This window comes from Pristis pectinata, chromosome 7 (assembly GCF_009764475.1).
Source record: "Pristis pectinata isolate sPriPec2 chromosome 7, sPriPec2.1.pri, whole genome shotgun sequence".
NCBI lineage: Eukaryota > Metazoa > Chordata > Chondrichthyes > Rhinopristiformes > Pristidae > Pristis > Pristis pectinata.
The window spans coordinates 49,365,737-49,391,710 of record NC_067411.1 but is presented as its reverse complement, the minus strand read 5'-3'; the positions used below and the strand labels follow the sequence as shown (position 1 = coordinate 49,391,710).

At 45.0% G+C, this 25,974-nt stretch overlaps 1 protein-coding gene across 1 annotated transcript in view; it reads right to left on the bottom strand.

Annotated features, from left to right (window-relative positions):
• Positions 1-25,974, bottom strand: part of LOC127572263 (tyrosine-protein kinase JAK2-like) — a 223,318-nt gene that overhangs the window by 91,346 nt on the left and 105,998 nt on the right. Inside the window, 1 exon segment of the mRNA XM_052019271.1 lies at positions 19,504-19,758. Coding sequence (XP_051875231.1) covers positions 19,504-19,720 — 217 coding nt within the window. The 5' untranslated portion in view covers positions 19,721-19,758.

Genomic DNA, 25,974 nt, shown 5'->3' with positions numbered 1-25,974 from the left:
TGCTTTGGCCTCACACTGGTTGCAGCTTGTTCTCTCAGGCTCCCACAATGTGACTCTCAAAGTTCTGATGAAGGTTCGCTGACCTCAGATGTTAGCTCTGTTTCTCTCTCTACAAATGCTGCTCTGACTTGATTATCTCTAGCATTCTCTGCTCTTATTTTCAGATTTCGTATGGCATAAGTGAAGCACTGAGTTGAAGAGTCAGGAAGTTGCAGCTCTGGTCTGACCACATCGGGAGTATTGCATTCAAGTCTGGTCACCCCATTATAGGAAGGATGTGGAGGCTATGGAGAGGGTGCAGAAGAGGGTTACCAGGGTGCTGCCTGGATTAAGGGCATGTGCTATAATGAGAGGTTGGACAAACTACAGTTGTTTTCTCTGGAGCAGTGGAGGCTGAGGGGAGACCTGATAGAAATTCACAAAATTATGAGCGGCATAGATAGACAGCGAGTATCTTTTTCCCAGGGTGGAAATGTCTAATATTAGAGAGCATGCATTTTAATGTGAGAGGGGAAAAGTTCAAAGGAGATGAGTGGGGCAAGTCTTATTTTACAAAGTCTTGTCAAGGGTGGTGGTGGAGGCAGATACAATAGAGGCATATAAGAAGTTCTTAGATAGGTGCAGAGAATGGAGGGATACGGACATGAACAGGCAGAAGGGATTAGGTGTCTTTAGCTTAATTAGTTTGGCCCAACATCATGGGCCAAATGGCCTGTTCATGTGTTGTACTGTTCTATGTTCTATTTCCAAGCTGTTTAATTTTCAGGCTCCAACATAATTGCAAGGCCAAACTCCCCGTAAAACTATTGCAATATGCCATCTTGCTACAGCAGCCAGTTAAAACCCAGTACCCTTCAACCATATCACTACTGCTCTGACATAATCCTCAAGGTCTCAATAACCCCTACCTCCCATAATGGGCCTCTTAACCCCCAACACCACCCCAACCTTCATAATTTGGGCCCTCAGCAGACAACACACTGGAATTCATGTGCAATGAAATTTTATGGAGGCAAGCCCTTAATAAGAGCAAATATTGCAGTCCCTGTTCTCCGATACTGAAATTTAGAACATGTCATTGGCACTGACCGAGAGCCTAGTACTTATATTGTGCAGGGTCTCCCAGCAGCTGTATTTCTCTACTCACCAGACCTTCAAAGTAATTGAAAGCAAGAGGACAGGCCTTACATGCTTAATGTGTGAAAAGGCAACCTTGTTAGGGATGCCAGTGGGGAAAGGAGGCCATGGAGATAAGGGACGTGGGGGAGTGGAATTAGAGGGGATTGGATTGGAAAGCTGCCTTATTCAATGCAGAGCAGTATGCAAGGCCCATGCTGTTTTAAGCAAATGACATTAAAATGACTGTTGCATATCACTTGCAACATTACTTTCATAAGTATGCACAAAAGGACCTGGAATCCAGTGTATTATAATCACTTTTTAAAAATAAACTTCCATTATATAACATAGAAAAACACAGCAATACATAAAAGAATTTCCAGATGTAGCTCTTGCAAAGACAGTTTATTGAAGAGGTGAGAGAAATTTTGGCTGCTAAATCTTGGTATTCTCTTAAACTCTTGCTTAAACTCAGCACTGAAATATCTGAAGTATACTACTTACTAGGAATATACAAGAACCTGAGAAATAAGGGTAGAGTTTTCAGCCTCCTGTGCCTGTTCTGCCACTCAGTAAGATAATGGTTGATCTTTTCCCTCAGCGCCAATTTCTTTAACCCCTAATGCTCGATTCCCTTATTATCCTAAGACTTGTCAACTTCTGCCAAGAATATATAGCGACATGCAAAAGTTTGGGCACCCCTGGTCAAAATTTCTGTTACTGTGAATAGTTAAGTGAGTAGAAGATGAACTGATCTCCAAAAGTCAAAAAGCTAAAGATGAAACGTTCTTTTCAACATTTTAAGCAAGATTAGTGTATTATTTTTGTTTTGTACAATTTTAGAGTGAAAAAAGGAAAGGAGCACCCATGCAAAAGTTAGGGCACCCCAAGAGATTTGAGCTCTCAGATAACTTTTACCAAGGTCTCAGACCTTCATTAGGTAGTTAGGGCTATGGCATGTTCATAGTCATCGTTAGGAAAGGCCAAGTGATGCAAATTTCAAAGCTTTATAAATACCCTGACTCCTCAAACATTGTCCCAACAATCAGCAGCCATGGGCTCCTCTAAGCAGCTGCTTAGCACTCTGAAAATTAAATAAATGATGCCCACAAAGCAGGAGAAGGCTATAAGAAGATAGCAAAGCGTTTTCAGGTAGCCGTTTCCTCAGTTCATAATGTAATTAAGAAATGGCAGTTAACAGGAACGGTGGAGGTCAAGTTGGGGTCTGGAAGACCAAGAAAACTTTCCGAGAGAACTGCTCGTGGGATTGCTAGAAAGGCAAATCAAAACCCCCATTTGACTGCAAAAGACATTCAGGAAGATTTAGCAGACTCTGGAGTGGTGGTGCACTTGTTCTACTGTGCAGCAATACCTGCACAGATATGATCTTCATGGAAGAGTCATCAGAAGAAAACCTCTCCTGTGTCCTCACCACAAAATTCAGCATCAGAAGTTTGCAAAGGAACATCTAAACAAGCCGGATGCATTTTTGAAACAAGTCCTGTGGACTGATAAAGTTAAAATCGAACTTTTTGGCCGCAATGAGCAAAGATATATTTGGAGAAAAAAGGGTGCAGAATTTCATGAAAAGAACACCTCTCCAACTGTAAGCACGGGGGTGGATTGATCATGCTTTGGGCTTGTGTTGTAGCTAGTGGCATGGGCAACATTTCACTGGCAGAGGGAAGGATGAATTCAATTAAATACCAGCAAATTCTGGAAGCAAACATCACACGGTCTGTACAAAAAAAAACTGAAGATGAAAAGAGGATGGCTTCTACAACAGGATAACGACCCTCAACACACCTCAAAATCCACAATGGACTACCTCAAGAGGCACAAGTTTTACCATGGCCCTTACAGTCCCTGACCTAAACATCATTGAAAATCTGTCGATAGACCTCAAAAGAGCAGTGCATGCAAGACGGCCCAAGAATCTCTCAGAACTAGAATGGGCGAACTAGAACAGGAAGAATGGGCGAAAATCCCCCAAACAAGAATGGAAAGACTCTTAGCTGGCTACAGAAAGCGTTTACAAGCTGTGATACTTGCCAAAGTGGGTGTTAATAAGTACTGACCATGCAGGGTGCCCAAACTTTTGCTTTGGGCCCTTTTCCTTTTTCGTTATTTTGAAACTGTAAAAGATGGAAATAAAAAAAGTAATCTTGCTCAAAATATTAAAGAAATGTGTCATCTTTAACTTTATGCCTTTTGGAAATCAGGTCATCTTTTACTTGTTTAGCTATTCACAGTAACAGAATAACAGAACAGGGCGCCCAAACTTTTGCATGCCGCTGTACATAGAGATTGAGACTCCACAGCCCTTCTGGGCAGAGAATTACAAAGGTTCAGTCCTCTCCAAGTGAAGAAATTTCTCTCTCTCTCTCTGTCCTGAATAGCTGACCCCTTATTTTGAGAATGTGACCCTTGGTTCTAGACACTCCAGTCAGCAGAAACATCAACTCTGCCTCTATTTCAGTAAACCCCATCAATATTTTGTATATTTCAACCAGATCACCTCTTATTGTTCTAAATTCTAGAGTGTGTAGCCCCTGTCTGTATAATCTCTCCTCACAGAAACAGCACCCCATTGCAGGAATCAATCAGGCGCTCCCTCAACTGCAAGAATTACCAAAGGGAGGTTAAGAGACTAGAACAAGACCATAAATATTCTAGGTGCGGTCGCCTTAAGGCCCATAAAGTTGGAACAAGTTGTCTCTATTCTTGTACTCAAATCCTCTTGCTATAAAGGCCAACATACCACAACCACCAGGCCCCGAGGATACAAGAGTGAAACTAGTACAACGTGGAAACAAGGAAACAAAATAGGAACAGTCTTGCTGAAATACCAATGGGTGTGTAGTTACTCATGATTCAAAAAATATACCTCAGATGAGTCAGTAAGCACCATAAAGATCAAGGAGGATCTTGGCTCTGTCTCAGACTGTGCTAAAATACTCATTCTCAAAGGGATCCAAAAAGATTACAGCACATTTAGGTCTGGGGAAGGAAAAGTTTCTCAGTTTCCAATCATCACCATGTGACAATATTTATAGAAATAAGAGCTTGTGGACTTTCTCGCCAAGTGCACATATTCGGTGGTAGTAAGCCCCTGGATAATTACACATCCGTACATTAACACCAGTGTTCTGACACACATGAGAGGCCCTGTTGGAATGTGGCTGCTGTAACTAGTGACAAATGCCATCCATTCGGGCTGGTAAGTGACCAGACTAAGGGAGTGGCTTGCTGCTCACTGAGCTGGTGATTTTCCCTTGCTGCACTGGTGGGAGTGATCCAGCACTCAGAGACTTTTCATCACTCCCAGACTGACAATAGTTCCTACCATTTTGCACTGATGCCTTGCAACATTTTATTTCCGCTCACAGGGTGGATTGTCAGTCTGGCCGTTCCTGCCATAACTGCTGTCCTTCACCAGACCGGCAGAGTTGTTCTCTGCTTGCTGAGCTGGTGAACTTATGATACCTGCTCGCCAGTCCCTCAGCACCCAGTGAGGTATCGCCCCTCCCTTGCCTGAATGCCTGGTAACATGACCAGGGATCCGTTGGGATTTTTGTGCACTTTGACCATTGACTGGTGGGAGGCCTCAGACTGAACAAGATTCCAGAAAGGAACGGGGCTCCTTGGCTCTGTCCAGAACCACAGTGAAGTAAATGGAGGGCAGTGACGGACAGGATCAGGGTGAGCATTAGGGAAATGTCATACAAGGCCTGGTATATTCACTTACACAATAAATACAACACCCAACAATTAATGTGTGCATTTTGAAAACGAAAAAGAAAAGGACCAGTGCCCCTTTTCCTTCCTTCTGACTTTCATACCCCATTATTTCCAAGTCAAGGACAGGAATACTTTCATGCTGGCTCTAAACTGGTGATTAAATGAAAACTATGAATCTCATAAAGACCTCAGTATATAGCAACTCTCCAATGGGAGAAGGTGGGCAGGGAGACAGAGATTTTGACTCAATTGCACTTATGAGCTGGCCACTTCAATTACTGCATTTGTTCTGATGCAGCAATTACAGAAAAATTCAGATAGGAAATGTACCATTGAGTTAGCTTACCTAAATAAGTGGATGGTGTAGCGACTCACCGTCCGAGCAAGCGAACCGGCTCGGCGGTCGGGTCGCGCATCGTTGGAGCGGCGAGGCCCAGGATGGCGGTGGGCCTTCGTCTTCCCCAAGCGATGGGGAGAACCCGCGCGCAAGAAAGGTTTGATGACGTGGCGTATACGTCATTGCCGTTTTGAGTGGGCGGGAACAGGCTCTCTTAAAAGGCCCACACAAGGCGGGAAAATAAACCAGTTCTGTTCTGAAACTCTACGACTAGTGTCTTGTGTTCATTCCGCGGTAGCAACTGCTACATTGGTGACCCTGACGGTCCAAACAGATTTTGGACCTGCACAATGGACGACAACGCAACATCCAACACAGTGGCACTCAAACTGCCCACTTTTTGGACGCTTCGTCCCAGCGTCTGGTTTCACCAGGCCGAAGCGCAATTCCACCTTCGGCAGATCACCTCCGACTCCACAAAGTACTACCATGTGGTCAGCTCTCTGGACCAGGAGACAGCTGCCCAGGTTAGTGATTTCATCTGGTCTTCTCTGGAAGGGGATAAGTACCTGGCTTTCAAAGACCTTCTGATTCGGACCTTCGGCCTCTCCCATTGTGAGCGCGCCACCCGCCTGCTTCATCTCGATGGCCTGGGGGACAGATCCCCATCCGCCCTAATGAATGAGATGCTGGTATTGGCCGAGGGACACAGGCCCTGCCTAATGTTCGAACAGGCCTTCCTTGAACGACTACCTGATGACATTCACCTGCTGTTGGCCGGCGCTGATTTCAGCAACCCACGTGAGGTGGCTGCTCGGGCAGATGTCCTGTGGAAGGCCAAACGTGAGCGCGGTTCGTCCGTCGGCCAAATTGCCAGGCCGCGAGCCCAATGCCCGCCTCAACCAGTCCCAGCAACTGGGCGACCACACCCCAGAAACACAGACGACGACAATGGCAACCAACTGTGTTTCTACCATCAGAGGTGGGGTGCGGAGGCCCGTCGATGCCGCCCACCCTGCAAGTCAGGGAAACACCAGCGCCAGCCGCCGCTAACAGCTACGGCGGCTGGCCACCGACAAAGCCTCCTATTCGTTCGGGACAAGCAGTCCGGGCGGCGTTTCCTCGTCGATACTGGAGCAGACGTCAGTATTTTGCCCCCGACCGGCCGTGACACTAGTAGCAGGCAACAAGATCCGGTACTCAATGCCGCAAATGGCACAACGATACGGACTTTCGGTACCTGTACGCTTCAGTTACAATTCGGCAGCAGCCGTTTCACCTGGACCTTCACCCTTGCCACCGTCGCCCGACCACTCCTAGGAGCCGATTTCCTTCGGGCCCACAACCTGTTAGTCGACCTGTGGGGGAAACGGCTAGTCCACTCCAGAACCTTCCAGACCTACCCCCTGGGAGAAACCAGCCTACCAGCCCCGCGCTTGGACTCCATTTTCCTGTCCGGCAACGAGTTCACCAAGCTCCTAGCCGAATTCCCATCAGTTTTGGCACCTCAGTTTATGAATTCTATGCCCAAACACGGGGTGCAACACCACATCATTACCACAGGGCCACCACTTCATGCCTGAGCATGACGACTACCTCCAAGACAAGCTCTGCCTGGCAAAAGAAGAGTTCCGTCGCACGGAGGAGCTGGGGATTGTTCGCAGGTCAGACAGCCCCTGGGCCTCCCCACTGCACATGGTCCCCAAAGCCACCGGTGGGTGGAGGCCCTGTGGCAACTATCGCAGGCTGAATGACGCTACCACCCCAGACCGCTACCCCATCCCTCACATCCAAGACTTCGCAGTCAACCTACATGGGGCCTGCATCTTCTCCAAGGTGGACCTCATTCGGGGATACCACCAAATCCCGGTCCACCTGGACGACGTCCCCAAAACTGCGATTATCACTCCATTCGGCCTCTTCGAGTTCCTTCGAATGGGGTTCGGATTTAAGAACGCCGCGCAGACGTTCCAGTGGCTGACGGACGTGGTAGGCCGAAACCTGGACTTCGTGTTCTTTTACTTAGATGACATACTAATTGCCAGCTGTGACCGCCAAGAACACCTTTCCCACCTCCACCAACTGCATTCCCGTCTCCGTGATTTCGGCCTCACGATCAACCCGGCCAAGTGCCAATTCGGGCTTGACTCTATCGATTTCCTCAGCCACAGAATCACCAGCAACGGAGCAACACCCCTACCTGCCAAGGCGGACGCTATCCGCCATTTTGCCCATCCCAACACAGTCAAAGGCCTGCAGGAATTCCTGGGGATGGTCAACTTTTACCATCGGTTCATCCCTGCAGCAGCCCGTATCCTGCGCCCTTTGTTCTCGCTGATGTCTGGCAAGGGCAAGGACATCGCCTGAAACGACGAGGCTGCGGCTGCCTTTGTTAAGGCCAAGGACGCCCTGGCAGACGCCACGATGCTTGTACACCCTAGGACAGAAGTCCCAACCGCCCTCACAGTGGATGCATCCAACACTGCGGTTGGCGGGGTACTGGAACAACTAATTGAAGGCAGTTGGCAACCCTTGGCATTTTTCAGCAGGCACCTTAGACCATCCGAACTGAAATACAGCGCTTTTGATTGGGAACTTCTAGCGCTGTACCTGGCGGTCTGGCATTTCCGGTACTTTTTGGAAGGCAGGCTTTTCACCGCCTTCACTGACCATAAGCCTTTGTCCTTCGCCTTCTGCAAAGCCTCTGATCCCTGGTCAGCTCGTCAGCGGAGACATTTGTCCTACATTTCTGAATTCACAATGGATGTCCAACATGTCTCCGGGAAGGACAATGTCGTTGCTGACGCACTTTCCAGACCAACCATCCACAGCCTGTCCCTGGGTATCGACTACAAGGCCCTGGCTGACGCACAGCAAGTCGACGACGAACTGCCCAGCTACAAAACCGCAATCTCGGGCCTGCAGCTCCAAGATTTCTTAGTTGGTCCTGGTCAGCAGACCCTCCTTTGCGACATCGCAACAGGTCAACCCCGTCCTATAGTTCCTGCAGCCTGGCGGAAATGCGTTTTCGATTCGATACATGGGTTGGCACACCCGTCCATCAGATCAACTGTCCGGCTGGTCGCCAGCAAGTTTGTCTGGCATGGCCTGCGCAAACAGGTCAGGGAGTGGGCCAGGACTTGTCAACACTGCCAGACATCGAAAATCCAACGACACACCAAGGTCCCGCCACAGCAGTTCGAGCCTACCCGTAGAAGGTTCGACCACATCCACGTCGACCTCGTAGGCCCTCTGCCGGTTTCAAGAGGGGCCCGGGACCTCCTTACCATCGTTGACCGGTTCACGAGGTGGCCAGAGGCAACCTCTCTATCTGACATCACGACTGATTCCTGTGCCCGAGCGCTGCTCACAACTTGGATCTCACGTTTTGGTGTTCTAGCTCACATCACCTCAGACAGAGGCACCCAATTTACCTCCAGCCTCTGGTCTGCATTAGCGAACATGCTGGGGACGCAGCTGCACACCACCACGGCCTACCACCCTCAATCAAACAGGTTAGTGGAACATTTCCACCGCTATATGAAATCAGCCCTGATGGCCCACCTACAGGGTCCTAACTGGGTCGACGAACTGCCTTGGGTCCTGCTCGGCATACACACTGCCCCAAAGAAGACCTCCATGCTTCGTCAGCTGAATTCGTGTACGGTACCCCCCTGGTCGTCCCAGGGGATTTCATACCCTCCCTTCGGGACCAAGGGGAACAACCCACGGCAGTCCTGCAAAGACTGCGCGAGAGGCTCAGCAACTTGGCCCCGATTCCCACTTCGCGGCACAGTCAAGCCCTGTCCTGTAAGCCCAAAGAACTACGAGACTGTAGGTTTGTTTTTGTTCGCAGGGGCACACCTCGGGCACCGTTGCAATGACCACATGAGGGGCCGTTCCGAGTCATCAGGAATAATGGGTCCACTTTTAGTTTGGACACTGGGGGCAAGGAGCAGGTCTTCACGACGGACCGCCTCAAACCAGCCCATTTAGATCTACAACAACCAGTCGAGGTTCCAGCACCGCGACGCAGAGGCTGACCTCCTAAGCAGCGGCTAACACAGCCCACAGACCTTGGGGACCGTATCGCCGGTTCTGGGGGCGGGGTTGTGTAGTGACTCACCGTCCGAGCAAGCGAACCAGCTCGGCGGTCGGGTCGCGTGTCGTTGAAGCGGCGAGGCCCAAGATGGCGGTGGGCCTTCGTCTTCCTCGAGCGACAGGGAGAACCCACGCGCAGGTAAGGTTTGATGACGTGGTGTATACATCATTGCCGTTTTGAGTGGGCGGGAACAGGCTCTCTTAAAAGGCCCGTGCAAGGCGGGAAAATAAACCAATTCTGTTCTGAAACTCTACGACTAGTGTCTTGTGTTCATTCTGCGGTAGTAACCACTACAATGGGATGATAAAGTGTGTCCACACATGGGATTATGAAATATGTTGCATAGTCCCTCAAGACACTAGAGTTATCCTAGCAGTTGCACAACCTACAAGGGGAGAAACCTTTCGTTTATTATGAGGTGAAAATAGATGGTGGGAAGGGACTGTGGAGAGGATCAGGGTGGGAGGTGGGAGGGTTCTGAAGAGTTGGCAGATCATCAAGGACAGCTGTGGGGTGTCAGCTAGATCACTGGAGGCAAATGTTGGCAGATGATTACAGGAATGGAGTCAGAGGCCTCTGGCTGAATGAGATCCTGGGAAAAAGTTAGGTCTCTGGCTCAGTCTGGGACTTGGGGTTGTGGGGGTCAGGACGGGGAGATGCAAAAGCAGCTGCAGCTTGAGAAACCAGTTATTCATTTACAAGGTAGTGATGAACAGAAGAGTTTCTTACAACCAACAAGTCTGCTTACTTATTCAATCAAAGACTGTTCTTCAGTCTGAACACTGATCCGGGATACGTGCAGCTGATGTGCAGGTGAATCAGAATAAATTGACAGTAGGGCGAGTAGCAATCTTTGTCCTGAGCCTCTACATTCTCGCTACCAAAACAGACCTTGGCAATGCTCATACCTCACACATGGAGATATCAGTGCAGCAAAGTAAACCTCATGCCTAATTTTGATGCTGAAGATATCAAAGCATAGTTTTTTGGCTCACAATAACTGACTCTGTCCTGTCTTGGCTGCGAGCCAGTCTTGCTTTTGCTTGTAGAATTAATTGTGCAGGATTCACCAGAGGGAGAAGAGCTTTGCCAAGCAGTTAGCGACAATGCACATCTCGGCCATTATTGCTGGATAAAATGCTGGCGAGCAATAAGCCATCTGGAATTGTGACCAAGTGATAAATTCAGGGATTTCATTGGAGTTGGAGGCAAGGAGGGGAGGAAGGTGAGACATGGAGAAAAAAAAAGAGGAGAAAAAAAGGAGCCTGAGCAGAAAGAGACCTATCGATTCTCATTAGTTGTATTTCCCATGAGAAAAGACAAGAGTTCCTTGAAACCATTAATGTGTACTTTCCATTCCCTTTTACAAAAACACAGATGAGTGTTAGATCTGGGAAACTCCTAGCACATACATCCTTGTCTAACAGCCATTATGTTAGAAAATTCATTTGGGGGAAAGCACCATAGGTGTATTGATACAAATCGTAATTTTCATCTGTTTAATGATTTTTACATTTGAAACTTCACCCCATGACTGCTTAACTTAAGATCATAACTGCCATCATTAGATGCCTCTTATTTTTCTCATACAAGTATTTTGTTACATCCAAAAGTGTGTGCTATGATGATTGATCACATCTCAGAAAAGGAGCTTCAAATGGTGTCAATGCTTGTAGAATCTTGTAGCACTTGGTAACACACTTGGCTGAGTCTGAAGATTCCAGGTTCTGGTCCCACCTCAGAAACGAGAATACAAAAATCTTGACTAATGCTCTAGCAATACACTGAGGGTGTACCACTCTATCAGAGGTGGTGTCTTTCAGAGAAGCTGTTAAACTATCTGCTTCCTTAGATGGACAGAAAGGAACTCATGCTGCTATTTCAAAAAACTGCAGTGATATTTTCTCCAGTGTCCCGAATGTGGCCAATCCATTAATTTGATGATCATCTCCACCAAGATTCACTGATAGAGCTGAGGTGATTCTATTGGGCATGTGAGATTCACACATCCCTCCTATAAACTGCAGAGGTTTCTCTTTTGATCTCTCCCGACCTTTTAAAAGACTCTTGGACATCCCCTTCTGGCCTTTTGCCCTCTCTTGACCTTTATATTAAAAAAAATACATTGTTGAAGAGGTTTCCATGTTGGAGAACTACCCATTTGTCAGGATTCCTTTTCTTTTTCTTTCCATCCTCTCTTCGCAGCTTCAAAGACAAGATGCTTCGTTTTAAAGCAGATTCCTGCTCAATGTAGGTTGTGGCAGTTAGAGACCAATTGCTGGAAAACTCTCCTCAGTTCATGTTGTCTGTCTATTTTGTTTTTAAAAGGTATGCCATCAGTGTACAAGGATGTCTAGTGTGACTGAGCTGGAAGTATAAAACTTGTATGGAGAATGGAGCGAGTGTCCTGTCCAGCAGAATTAACGTGTGACAATCATTGCTTCAGTGCTGACAACATTGGCTTTGACGAAAACACAATTATTGATACAGTGGCCTCCCAACTTGTTGTAGAGGAATTTTCAGAGGCATTGTTAGTGGTACCTTTCCAAGACTCTTGGGTGGTTTGGTTTAGATAAATCTTGGTATGGCAACTGCTCTGCCCGAGATTGCAAGACACTGTAGAAAGTTGTGGACATAGCTCAGCTCATCACGGAAAACAGCCTCCCTTCTATGGACTCTGTCTACACTTCTCGCTACCTCAGTAAAGCAGCCAAAATAATCAAAGACCTCACCCAACCTGGACATTCTCTCTTCTTCCTCCCTCCCATTGGGCAGAAGATACAAAAGTCCGAAAGCACGTACCACCAGGCTTAAGGACAGCTTCGATCCTGCTAGTACAAGGCTATTGAATGGTCCCCTAGTACAATAAGACAAAATCAACCTCACAAATCTACCTCGTTATGGTCTTGCACGTTATTGTTTGCCTGTACTGCACTTTCTCTAACTGTAACACTTTATTCTGCATTCTGTTATTGTTTTCCCTTGTACTACATCAATGCGATGATGTGATGAAATGACCTGTGTGGACAGCATGCAAAACAAAGTTTTTCCACTGTACTTCAGTAGACGTGACAATAATAAACAAATTTACCAATTTAAGTCACCCAAGTTTCACATCCAGAAAGAATGATAAGGATATTAACAGAGATGAGTACTTGCATCTTTCCGTAGGTCTCTGTCAGTAAAGGCATGAAAAAGAAGTTTCCAAAGTGCAGGGCTGGGCTGGTTTCCAATAGTTGAGTCGGGTATCAAATAAATTACAAGTTCCTGGACTTGATCCAGATGGTTAGTGTTATATGTTTGTTCTTCATCACGAGACAAACTTGGCATGGGTTTGACATCTGAACATTTATTAAAACAACAAACTGCACAGACTTACAACAGACAGGCTGGCTGGCTTTTCCTACCCTTTCCAGCCACTTCCTGTTTCCCCTATGACCCCTTGCATTGCCTGCTGGGAACTGTAGTTCTTTATTATAACTACATAATAACACATCTTCCCCCTTTAAAGAAAAAACAAACACAATACTTTGTCTTTATAAACCTGCCAAGAACCCTTGTCCACTCAGCAGCTTTCAATCAGTCTCTGAGGTGGTTTTATGGTCCTTTTTGGTCTGATACTTGTTTTCGCAGGTGTAAGTGGTTCTGCTTGCTGCTTTGGTCTGTAGGTAAGGCATATTTTACATGAAGCAGTGGTCCGGCTGATGTCTTGGTTCATTCTTGGCCAGTACATCACTTCATGTGCTCTACCTTTACATTTTTCTTCCCCAAGGTGCCCTTTGTGTATCTTCTGGAGCATCTTCTTGTGTAGTGACACTGGAATCACAAACCTGTTCACTTTGAAAACCATATCTTTCACTACTGACAATTCAGCTCTGCATGCCCAATAATCCCAAATACACACTGGACAGTCATCCTTTGCTGCTGGCCATCCTTTCCACATTGTATCCTTGTGTACTTTCATTGTTTCTTCTGCCTCTGCTGCTTTCCTAATCCGCTCTGTTCTATCCGGAGATACTGGAAGAGAGGTGACTATCATGTCAACATAGGCTTGCATATCTGCATTAACCTGTTGGTCACTTTTTTCTGTCTTGTCGACTGCTTGAGACAGAGCATCAGCAGCAAACATATATTTTACTGGTGTGTAGATCATCTTCACATCATATTTCTGCAGCCTTAGCAACATGCGCTGTATCCTCATGGGACAATCATTCAGTGGTTTGGACATAATTGAGACCAATGATTTATGGTCTGTCTCCACTTCAATAGCTTGCCCATAGATGTCTGATGGAACACATGCATATGTAGTGGCGAGAAGCTCTTTCTCTATTTGTGCATAGTTGGCTTCCGCACTTGTTAAAGCCCTTGATGCATAGGCCACAGGTTGCCATTTGCCATCATGCTGCTGCAGTAGTACTGATCCAAGGCCGTGCTGGGGTACATCAGCTGATATCCTGACACACTTTTCCGGATCATAAAACTTCAGCACGGGCTCTTCAGTTAGGACCCTTTTCAACGTCTGGAAACACTTTTCCTGCTCATGAGACCAAATCCATTCATTTTGTTGCTCAAGGAGTGGCCTGAGTAGTGCTGACACTGTTGACAGTCGAAGGATGAACTTAGCCAGGTAAGTTACGATCCCTAAGAAACATCTCACCTCCTCTTTGTTTTGAGGCCTCTCGAGGTTTTTAATGGCTGACGTCTTTCTTGGGTCAGGCTTCACTCCCTCTTCAGATATGACATCTCCTAAGAAGGTCAGTGTCTTCACACCAAACTCATATTTCTCATTATTTAATTTCAAATTGACATTCCTGGTCATGTCAAGCACTTGCCTCAGTCGAGTATCATGTTCCTCCTTGGTGGACCCCCAGACGATGATGTCATCCATCATGGTCTTGACACCAGGTATGCCCTCAAAAATCACATGGATGGTCTTATGGTAGACTTCTGGTGTGGACAGGATCCCATATGGCAGCTGAAGATAACAATATCTTCCGTGTGGTGTGTTAAAAGTGCACAGTCTTGAACTTGCCTCATCCAGCTTCATCTGCCAAAATCCAGATGATGCGTCGAGCTTGCTAAACCATTTGGCACCTGAAAACCGGGACATGACCTCCTCCCGTGTTGGGAATTTAAAATGCTCTCTCTTGATGGCTTTATTGAGATCTCTTAGGTCTAGACATATCCGCAATGCTCCATTTTTCTTTTGCACAATGACCAGTGAACTCACCCAATCTGTTGGTTCTTCAATTTTCTGTATGACATTCATTCGTTCCACGCGTACTAATTCTTGTTTAAGTTTATCTCTAAGTTGAAATGGAACTTTCCTGCATGCATGGACAACAGGAGCCACTGCCTCATCTATGTGAATTTTGTGTACACCAGGTAAGCATCCGAGCCCCTCCAAGACATCTGCATACTCTTCCATGAGCGTTGTGTGGTCATCTTTGGTATGTGAAGCTACTATGAAAACTCTTTTCACTAGGTTGAGCTTTTCACATGCACTCAGACCTAATATTGGATGTACTCTCTTTTCTACAATCAGTAGCTGTGAATTTAAGTGCTGTCCTTTGTGCTTAAAGGTCACCATACAGCCCCCTTTTACTGGAACCTTCTCTCCAGTGTAGCCTGTCACTTTTAACTTCACAGGGTAAATCCTACTCTTTACTGTGAGAGTCTTATAATCATCCATGGATAACAGATTTGCTTGAGCTCCGGTGTCAAGCTTGAATGGAATTACTGTCTCATTCACAGTTACTGGAACAATCCATTCTGTTTTACCAGCAGCCACAGTCTGTACAGAATCTACAAAGAATTCCTCCATTTTCTCATCAACTGTGTGCACCTTTCTCTTGTTAGCCCCAGCTTTAAAGCACCTTGCAAAGTGATTCTTCTTCCCACAGCTATTTCAGGACTTCCCATAAGCAGGGCACATCTTTGGAATGTGTTTACCTCCACATCTGCTGCATTTGCTGTTTGAGCCTTTCCCTTTGATTTGCTGTTTAAGCCTTCCTCTTTGATTTGCTGTTGCTTTCAGAAACGCCTTGGGAGCTGCTTCTCTGTTTTCACAGCATGTACTGTTGTGTCTGCCCTGTGCAGCTCCTTAGCTTGTGCTCGTGTGGTTTCTGCTGACCTACAGATATTCACTGCCTTTTCCAGGGTCAAATCTTTTTCACGCAACAGTCTTTCTCTGAGTCCATTATCTGGAATTCCACAAACTATTCTGTTTTTAACTAGTGAGTTTCTCAAATCTCCAAATTCACAAGACTTACTCAGTGTGTGAAGCTCAGCTAGGTATTGGTCGAAGCTAACACCTTGTTTCTGGTCATAGGAAAAGAATTTCTCTCTCAAATGTGATGTTTTTACTTGGTATAAAATGCTCCTCAAATTTTTCCATCAAGGTGCCCAACTCAAAAGCTGCCTCATCAATTTGAAAGCTGTTATAGATATCCAAAGCATCTTCGCCAATAATGTGCAGAAAAATAGACGCTTTCAATTTCTCATTGTTCCTTCCCACTCCACTAGCATCTAAATATATGTTGAATTGCTGCTTGAAACGTTTCCAATTATCGGCTAGATTGCCAGTAAACTGCATAGGCTTGGGAGGACTTAGCTTATCCATAATGGGAACCCTCGGCCTCTCACCTGAATCTCTCTAGGCAAATCCGGTGACTACTGAACTTCAGGAACAATGTGCTCCTTTGCCACACCGGCTGGCTTTTTCTCCATCTTTTTACAGCTTTTCTTTTGTACTCACTGAGTCTCTTTCTCAATTGCACACAGTATTCATTTACTTTCCTTGTTCAGACCTCACACCAACTTCTGACACCATGTTATGATTGTTCTTCATCACGTGACCAACTTGGCGTGGGTTTAACATCTGAACATTTCTTAAAACAACAAAACAACAACAGGCTGCAACAGACTTGCAACAGACAGGCTAGCTGCTTTTCCCGCTCTTTCCAGCCACTTCCTGTTCCCCCATGTGACCCCTTGCATTGCCTGCTGAGAACTGTAGTTCTTTATCATAACTACGTAATAACACATAATAATAGTTAGTTTGGATTGGCCATAAGTGTGTTTGGGTCAGGTTTGGATTGGCTATGGATGGTTCTTGTAGGAGTTGGAATGGCTGTGGTCATCTCTCATTGGGCCTGAATTGGCTGCTGTGGGTTTTGATGAACTTTGGATTGGCTATATCTGGCTTGGATTGGCCCTGGTTGGCTGGGGGACTGGTTCAGGTTACCTGTGGTCAGCTCTGGTTGGGTTGAGATTGGCTGAGGTTGGGTCGGGTTGGGTTTGGATTGACTGTTGTTGACATTGGTCAAATTCCGATTGGCCATGGTTGGCTGGGATTAGGTTTAGATGGGAATTACTTGGCTCAGGTTGAGTTTGGATTGGCTGCAGTTGGCTGAAATGAGGTTCAGTTTGGCCATGGCTGAATGGGAACAAGTTTAGATTGGCCACGGCTGGCTCAGGCCAGGTTTGGTTTGGCTTGGCTGTGGTCAGTTGGCATCAGGACTGTATTGGCTGTAGCTGGCTCGGGTCCTGTTTGAATCGGCCATGGTTGGCTCTGTTCAGAAGGATCCTTTATCATGTGATGCATTGGTTAAGTTACTGGACAAGCAGCCACAATTCTGGGCCATTAATTCACAGCCGTGAGTTCAAAAGCCCCCATGGCTGCTAGGGAATTTAAGCAAGCCTGGAATTAGAAAAATAAAACTAATCTTATTAGCAATGATAAAATGGATTCTCATTAAAAACAGTCTGATTCACTGCCATTCTGGAAATCTGCCATCCTTACCTGGTCTGGCCAAGTGTAACTTCAGACCCACCAATGTGGTTGATGCTTAACTCAGTTCAAAGGCAACTAGGGATGGGCTTTAGAAGTCAGCATTGCCACTGACACCCACCTCTCATAAACAAATTAAAAAATTACACATTCTAACTCCATATTACCAAGTACTGCCATTTCGAGTCATGTTCAAAGACACAAATGCCACAGTTCACACTGCTCCACTCACTGCCTCCTCGCTGTTCCTTCACTGCCTATCTGCTACCTCAGTCAACACTAGCCACCCCCTCGCTACTCAACTCACCACAACTCCAGTGCACTATGTTTGGTGCTGCCAACAATCTCAACATCTCCCGTAGAACAGAGAATGTAGGAAATGCTCTTCAGTTCAGGCTGTGGAGAAAGAAACAGCATCAACATTTCAGAACTGATGGAAGGCCATCAATCTGAAACATTGACTGTGATTTTCTGTTGCCTGAATGTTTCCAGTAGGATTGAGCCCAGCTCACTGGAGCTGCACTAGCTGTTAAGCCACTGTGCTGTCCTTTTCTTCACTTTAAATGCACTTGAGGCTCCTGCTGATTGGCATGATGACAAGGTTTTTTATTTGAGAGGTCTGATCAAGAGTCACATGTCACCAGGATGCTGTGGTGTCTGAGGCAGAATAGGTTCAGAGATAAACTTTAAAACCACACACCAGGCCATTAGGAAAGCATGTGTAAGAGCAAGGTTTTCTTTTTGAAAGAGCCAACTGTTCACACTTTCTCAGAGGACTAATATTTCCTACTACCCTAAGTTAGGAGGCTAGATGATTTCCCTTTCACCCTACCCAGCCTCAATAACCACTGAACTTTGCAGCATCATCTTTATCTGGGAATCCCTCAGGTTCCTGTCTCCAATTAGAGTAATTTCTGGGAAGGAGACTGGGGCAGGGATGGTAAATCAAAGGATCTTATAGTCCAATGTGCATGTGACAACTCTTTAAAAGAGCTCATTGAAATAACATATGGTGCCAACAAGAGACCTGTGCTCTCCTATGCTGTTCACCCATAATATACTGTGACAGATCCATCCCCATCAATACTGTACCCCATGTAATAAAGTGACAGACACATGTATACACCTATCCTCACTAGAGATGTACCCAATGTTATACAGTGTCAGACCTGTACCCATTAGCACTGTATTTCAGTGCTATATAGTTTCAGACTTATACCCACCAGTATTAAACCCTGGTGTTGTACAGTAATGGACCTGTACCTATCACTTATGTGCCCTGGATGATACAGCCACAGATATGTCCCCACCAGTACCACGCTCCAGTGCTATAAAGTGACAGACCTGTGTCTACTAGTACTGTACCTTTGTTATACAGTGACACATCTGTACCCCCATATTATATAGTTATACAATTACAGACTTGTACCCAACAGTACTCTACCCGTGTTATGCAGTGACAGACCCATAGCCACCAGTACTGTTACCATGTTACACCTGTACCTATGTTATACAGTGAAAAAACTGTTCCCATGTTTCACAGTAACAGACTTAAACCCACTGATACTATCCACTCGTACTGTACCCCATTACATAGTAACTGATGTGCACTAACCAGTACTGTATTGTAAGAGTTGCAGTTGCAGATGTACAAGACGTTGGTAAGGCCGCTCCTGGAGCATAGTTTTGGTTACCCTCTCATAGGAAAGACGTCATTAAGCTGGAAACAGTGCAAAGAAGATCTACGAGAATGTTGCCAGGAATGGAGGGCCTGAGTGATAGGGAGAGGTTGGGCAGGCTAGGACTTTATTCACTGCAACGTAGGAGAATGAGGGTGACCTTATAGAGGTGTATAAAATCATGAGGGGCATAGATAGGGTGAATGCACTCAGTTTTCCTGGGAAAGGGAATCAAAAACTAGAGGGCATAGGTTTAAGATGAGAAGGGAAAGATTTAGAAGGGACCTGAGTGGTAACTTCTTCAGGCAGAGGATGGTGCGTATATGGACCGAGCTGCCTGAGGAAGTGGTTGGGGCAGGTACAGTAAGAACACTTAAAAGATAGTTCGACAGGTACATGGATAGGAAAGGTTGAGAGGGATATGGGCCAAACACAGGCAAATGGCACCAGCTTAGACGGGCATCTTGGAGTGCAGGGCCCGTTTCAGTGCTGTACATACGACACTATAACTCTTATTTCTAGACAACAAATGGTACAGGTGTTGGCAAAGGATCATTCTGAATTTACAAAAGTGGAGTATGGAATCTCCCTCAGCACTGGTTGTTTCTGAGAGAGACATTAGCAAGTCTATCATAGCATAAAAGTTTCAGTCAGTGTTATTTAAGAAACCCAATCCAATGAGACAAAAACGCCATGCAAGTACATACAGGGAAAATATCAGAAGTGTACTCACCACAGGCTTTGGCAGCAGCCACACAGATCTCTTCTGCAACATATTCACCCGGTGGAAAGGTTAAGCAGTTGTTCTCGGGTTTGCCAGGGATAGGATAAAGGTTAACCTTCAGCCCTGTTCCAGTCTGCTTTGGTGCCTGTGGGCTCTGATGTAGGTCTCCGTTTTGGGGTGGGCTTGGCCCGGTGTCCACATCAGTGACTGTAATGCAGGCCATCATTTTGTAGTGGGATGCCGTGTTTCCTTCTCACCTCACAACTGCAAACCAAAAAAGGTGAATTAAAAGAAGTAAAGGGATAAACCATGCCTGCAGCAGCATTTTCTGACAATGAATCTAGCATTATGGGATCCACCAAACAAACCAAAAAAGGTGAATTAAAAGAAGTAAAGGGATAAACCATGCCTGCAGCAGCATTTTCTGACAATGAATCTAGCATTATGGGATCCACCAAAATCAATGGGAATGCCCACTGGCCGAATTCTATGATGCACAACTGACCCAGTTCAGTCTCATGGCCATCCACACTATAAAAATATACCATTTTCTTATACATCATTCTTAAGAGTACTTTGAAAGGACTTTCTCATTATGATGTTCACTGCATATTACTTCCTTCCATTAGTCAAGACTAGGTTAGAGACTAAAATAACAATTTCTTTCACAAGAAGATAAGTAGGAGCAGGAGTAGGCCATTGGTCCTTCCAGCCTGCTCAACCCTTCAGTAAAATTGCAGCTGGCCCTCAGCCTCAAGTTTACATTCCTGTCCAATCCCCACATCCCTGAGTCACAGAGTGCCCCAAAATCTAGCCCTCTCAGCAACTGTATCCACCATTAGAGAACTCCTAACCCCTGAATGAAGATCAAGGTCCCTGTGAGATCACACTGCTCTGTGATAGGCTAACATATAATCAACTTTGCAGAAGCAGGACTAGTTCAGTTAATTTCTCCTCTTAATTTCTCACCGTGCAAAAACCTGCTTGTAATTGGAGCAAAGACTGGGATCTGAACCCAGTCCCTGGTTTGTGTTGCTAACTGGCCTTTGCTGACCAAGTAGAGACCCTGACTTCCTCTTGGTAACTGATTGCTTTAAAATCACAGAGTCATGCCTGATTAAAGTCACATGCAGTTCAATCAGCATCCACTCACAATGGTTCTCAGTTACTTCCACTCACAAAGATACTATGTTTCATTTCTCACCACTCCATAAACTGTTGGGGAATGGCCCAGCCACCAAGTTCTCAGAAAGGATATTGCCAATAGTCAACCACAAAAGGCAAAACATTGTACCACCAAATTACACTGGCGTTTCATCTGTCTGTGAGAACCATAGTTCAGATACTTTCCCCACAGCAGATGCTACTCGTCCTGATTAGTTATATACAATATATAACACAACTCCTAGCCAGCCAGCCCAGCTTGCCTCTGCTTCGCACGAGTCTCCACCAATCCTCCTCCATCTAGAGCCATCCTCTTTTCCATCTGTTTCTTCCTCCCTCCTGTGCTTACCTAGAATTTCCCATTAAAGCACTTTTGCTTATTTACTTATCCTTGTGGTAGCAAGTCCTATATTACCCCCAACCTCAGGGTGAAAGCTCAGATAGGCATGTAACTTTGAACAGAATTTTATAAGCCACAGAATCACAGAAAGGTTATGGCACAGCAAAAAGCCATTCAGCCCATTGTATCCATGCCAGTAAGTCAAAATCCTTTGTCCCAATTGCAACCTCCAGCCCTTCAAGGATATATCCAGGTGCTGCTTAAATGTATTGCAGGTTTCTGCCTCCACCAGCCTTTAAGGCAGTGAGTTCCAGACCCCTATCATCCTCTGGGTAGAAATATTTTACCTCATCTCCCCTCTTATTCTTGGATGTTTAGCTTCTAGCAGTGATCTTCTTTCAACTATGACTTTGTGATGCCCACAATGTCATACCTGCCAATTTCTAACTGTGCTATGGGCTCATCTACCTTATTTTGCACACTGTGTGCATTCAAATATAATACCTTCAGTCCTGTATTCACCACCTTTCTTCTCAAATTTGTCTCCATGTTGTCTGAAGTTAAATTCTTATCCCTTTCTAATCTTTCTGTCTTATTCTGGAGACTACTGAAGCCTCTCCTCCACTCTTACTTTATCCATACTTTTCCCATCTGTTGAACCCACCCCCCTACTATTTAGTTTAAAGCCCTATCCACAGCCCTAGTTATGTGATTCGCCAGGACCCTGGTCCCAGCGTGGTTCAGATGGAGTGATTGACTTTTCTTTCAACACCCTTACAGGCAAGGCAGCATACTCATCATCACTCTGCAGAAGATATGCTGCCTGTACCTTTTGACCAAAACTTTGAATCTGTGACTCCTGGTCTTTGCTACTTTAGGGTGCACTAGAATTTCTAATCACTCTCCCACGTGCCTTGCACTATCAAGGAATTATAGACATGTACACCCAGATCCCCTTATACCTGCACACCCTTTAACATTGTTCTGTTTAGTTTATATCATTTCTCCTCTTCTGCCAAAGTGCACTACTTCACACTTCTTTGTGTTAAATTTCATCTTCAACTTGAGTGTCATTCTCACAACCATGTCCGTTTGCGATTTATTACTATTCTTCTCACCAGCTATTAGGTAAATAAATACTAATTTTGTTGTCAGCAGTACAGACACAAAATACCAAATGTTTGATCATTCCAGTTGATGTTACTCAAGTATATCAATGCACGTGAAGTATAATTCCTGGAGTGAAAACGATGATAACATTCAATCGATCAGGCAGCATTTGTGGAGAAGAAACAGAGTCTATGTTTCAGGTCAATGACCTTTCAACAGTTCCAATGAAGGGTCATTGATCTGAAATGTTAACACTCTTTACTATCTCTCCACGTCACCATTTAGTATCCTTTTCATTTCCTATTTTTATTTCAGATTTCCAGCGGCTGCCGTTTTTTGCTTTTTAAACTTTTTCAGGAGAGTGTTGTCCTTAGTGTGGGAATGGGGAGGGTTTAATAGCAATGCAAGAGGAAAAATGGGATTAGTGTTGATGGGTACTCTGTAGTTAGGATGGACATGAAGGGCCTATTTCCATGTGGTAGCACTATGATTCCTGATGGGGAAGGTTTTAATCATAGTTTTGTTTTAAACCAGATGCTTCTAGTTCTGAACTAAGATGAATACTCTCATCATTTGCACACATGCAAACCATCAATGTGGCTGAGTTGCACAAAGTCCCATCAGGAATGGATGTTAAATATATCATGTGGTACTGTCAAGCTTGTTAAGGAATATATAACTAGAAGAAACAAAGGTTTTTTTGAGGGATTAGTTTACAAGAAGCCTGAGATATTTCAGACAGAGTGCTTTCAATGTGGTAGGGGGCCCATTGGATCCATACCAACTATGTAAGAGCAATCTAGCAGGTCCCATTCCCTTGCCTCCGCATAGACTACAAATTCTTTTTGAAACACATGTTCAGCTTCTTTTTGAAAGCTACGACTGAATCTGCTTCCACTATTACTCCAGATCCTAACCATTTGCTGTATAAAAAGATTTCCTTATATTAATTTTGGTCCTTTGGCCAACGACCTTCAATCTGTGAGCTGTACTACTTGAAATGAATAAAAACAATAGTCTATCATGCAGCCAGTCAGCACCCACGAAGAAAAAAAATAGGTTTCCAATTTTCTGGTGTATGCTTTTCACTGAAACCTCTTGAGTTTTAGTTACAATGAGATTGAGGAAAATGGAGAGAAAAGAAACGGAGTGGGAGGAAAACAACAGATAGAACGGATGAAGTAACACATGCTGGATATAAAAATCTATTGTAATATAAAAGATCGTTGAAATGATGAAGAGGCATAAAAAGGGCAGTACCAAAGGATATATTTTAACATCCAAATACTTCCATTCCTGGTGGGACTTTGTGCAACTCAGCCACATTCATGGCTTGCATGTGTGCAAATAATGAGGTTACCATCATTCTTGTATTTATTTCAGAACTAGAAGCATCTCATGTAAAAAAAACTACAAGTAAAACCTTCCCTATCAAGATTTGCCAATTCTAATCATCGTCATCATCACAATAAATCACTTACACTGTTCATGTTTTCACTTACTCAGTTGCAACTGAGTCAAAATGTTGTGAATTTAAGTTCAGTCCAGAATGTGAGCACATTAGCCCACACTGACACTTGAAGGGAGGTGCCGTTTTTTGGACGAGGCACTAAACCAAAACCTTGTCTGCCTATTCAGGTAGATGGAGATCTCAAATCACTGGGAGGCTGGATGATTACCCCAGCATCCTGGCCAACAACATAAACAGTGCTGCCCATAATCATACAGGTGGCGGCCATTTGGTCCATCAGGTGGCTAGTTGGTCCATCAGATACATGCCAGCTCCCAGAAGAGCATTCCCACATCCCTCTATTTCCCCATAGTCCTGTAACTTAATTTTCTCACACATTGCTCATCAATTCTCCTTCGATTCTTTTACCACTTACCCAATTAGCCAGTAGCTTCCAGCACATCTTTTGGATTTGAGGGGGAACCTGAGCAACCAGCAAAAACTCACACGATCATGGAGAAAATGTGCAAACTTCACATGGACAGCACCCAAGGTCAGGAACAAATCTGGTTTCCTGATGCTGTGAGGGGATTGCACTAACTGCTGCACCACCATACCACCATGTAAAATCAACGTGGCTGGCATTCCAGCTAACAAGGCAAACAATACTGCTTAAACAGATACACGGGCAGTTTATTTTGTTATCTTTTCTGCAGCTGTATTGCTCATAGATCAGGAGCCATAGAGACAACATTTTACTCAGAGACGTTCTGAGGAGAAAAATACCGGGTGAATGCAATTTTCTTCTCATGCTTGATATTAATTCAATAATAAGTTAAAGCTAATCAATGTTACCATTAGCTTAAATGATCCACTTCACATTAATGCCTGCTCCTGCTGACGGACTGACATAAGGACTTGTCTAAGAAGCTGCCAGATGCATCTTGAATTTACTTTATGCGTTGGCTGACTCTCACTATGCACTGGCAGATCTACAATGTATCCTTCCTACTTCCACAGCCAGTGGGCAGTCTTGAAACCATAAAACATCACTATGCACTATAGAAATTAAACTGAAGTCATATTTAAGTTGATTTTTGAATATGCTACGTTCTACTTGAACTTGCCTGAATTTTATTTCAAGCCCGTGGCAGCCAAGTTCTACTCCTTTGTAAAATCAGCGGTGATTAAAAACTTATCCCTTCTGCATCCACCCTAGTTCATAAAACTGGAATTAAGGTTACCCAGCCAAATTAGAGCTTCCCATTAAACTGTGGTGAGAATACTTTCCCAACCACATTCTTTTTAGGCTGCTCCTGTTCTCGCTACAAGTTTTCAGTTATGTTTCCTTTTGCTATTATTCCAAGACGGTCCTCTTTTTTTAAAAAAAACTTTCGCAGGCTAAAGAGACTGCAGAGGCATTAGCGGGGATCTTACAAGAATCACTAGATTCAGGAATGGTTCCAGAGGACTGGAAAATTGCAAATATCACCTCAATGTTTAAGAAGGGAAGGAGGAAAAAGACAGGAAATTATAGGCCAGTCAGCCTGACTTCAGTGGTTGGTAAGATTGCAGGGCTCATTATTAAGAACAAGGTTTCTGGGTACTTAGAAGCAAATGATAAATAGGCCGAAGTCAGCATGGTTTCCTTAAGGGGAGTTCTTACCTGACCAATCTGTTGCAATTCTTTGAGGAAGAAACAAGCAGGAGAGACAAAGGACAGTCAATGGATGTTGTTTACTTGGATTTTCAGAAGGTCTTAGACAAGGTGCCATACATGAGGCTGCTTAACAAGATAGGAGCCCATGGTATTACAGGAAAGGTACGAGTATAGCTAGAAGATTGGCTGACTGGCAGAAGGCAAAGAGTGGGAATTAAGGGGGCCTTTTGTGGTTGGCTGCTGGTGATTAGAGGAGGCTTCAAGTAGTGGGAGAGTCTAGGACCAGAGGGCACAGCCTCAGAATAAAAGGACGTCCCTTTAGAACAGAGATGAGGAGGAATTTCTTTAGCCAGAGGATAGTGAATCTGTGGAATTCATTGCCACAGATGGCTGTGGAGGCCAACTCATTTGGTATACTTAAAGTGGAAGTTGATTGGTTCTTGATTAGTAAGGGTGTCAAAGGTTACAGCGAGAAGGCAGGAGAATGGGGTTGAGAGGGAAAAAGAAATCAGCCATGATCGAATGGTGGAGCAGACGTGAAGGGCCAAAAGGCCTGATTCTGCTCCTATGTCTTATGGTCTTTTTCTTTCCACAGATTTTGCCTGACTTAGTCATAGTCAGAGTTATACAGCATGGCAACAGGCCCTTCGTCCCAACTTGTCCATGCTGACCAAGTTGCCTTCCAGAGTTAGTCCCATTTGCCTGAATTTGGTCTGTATCACTCTGAAACTTTCTTATTCATGTACCTGTCCACTG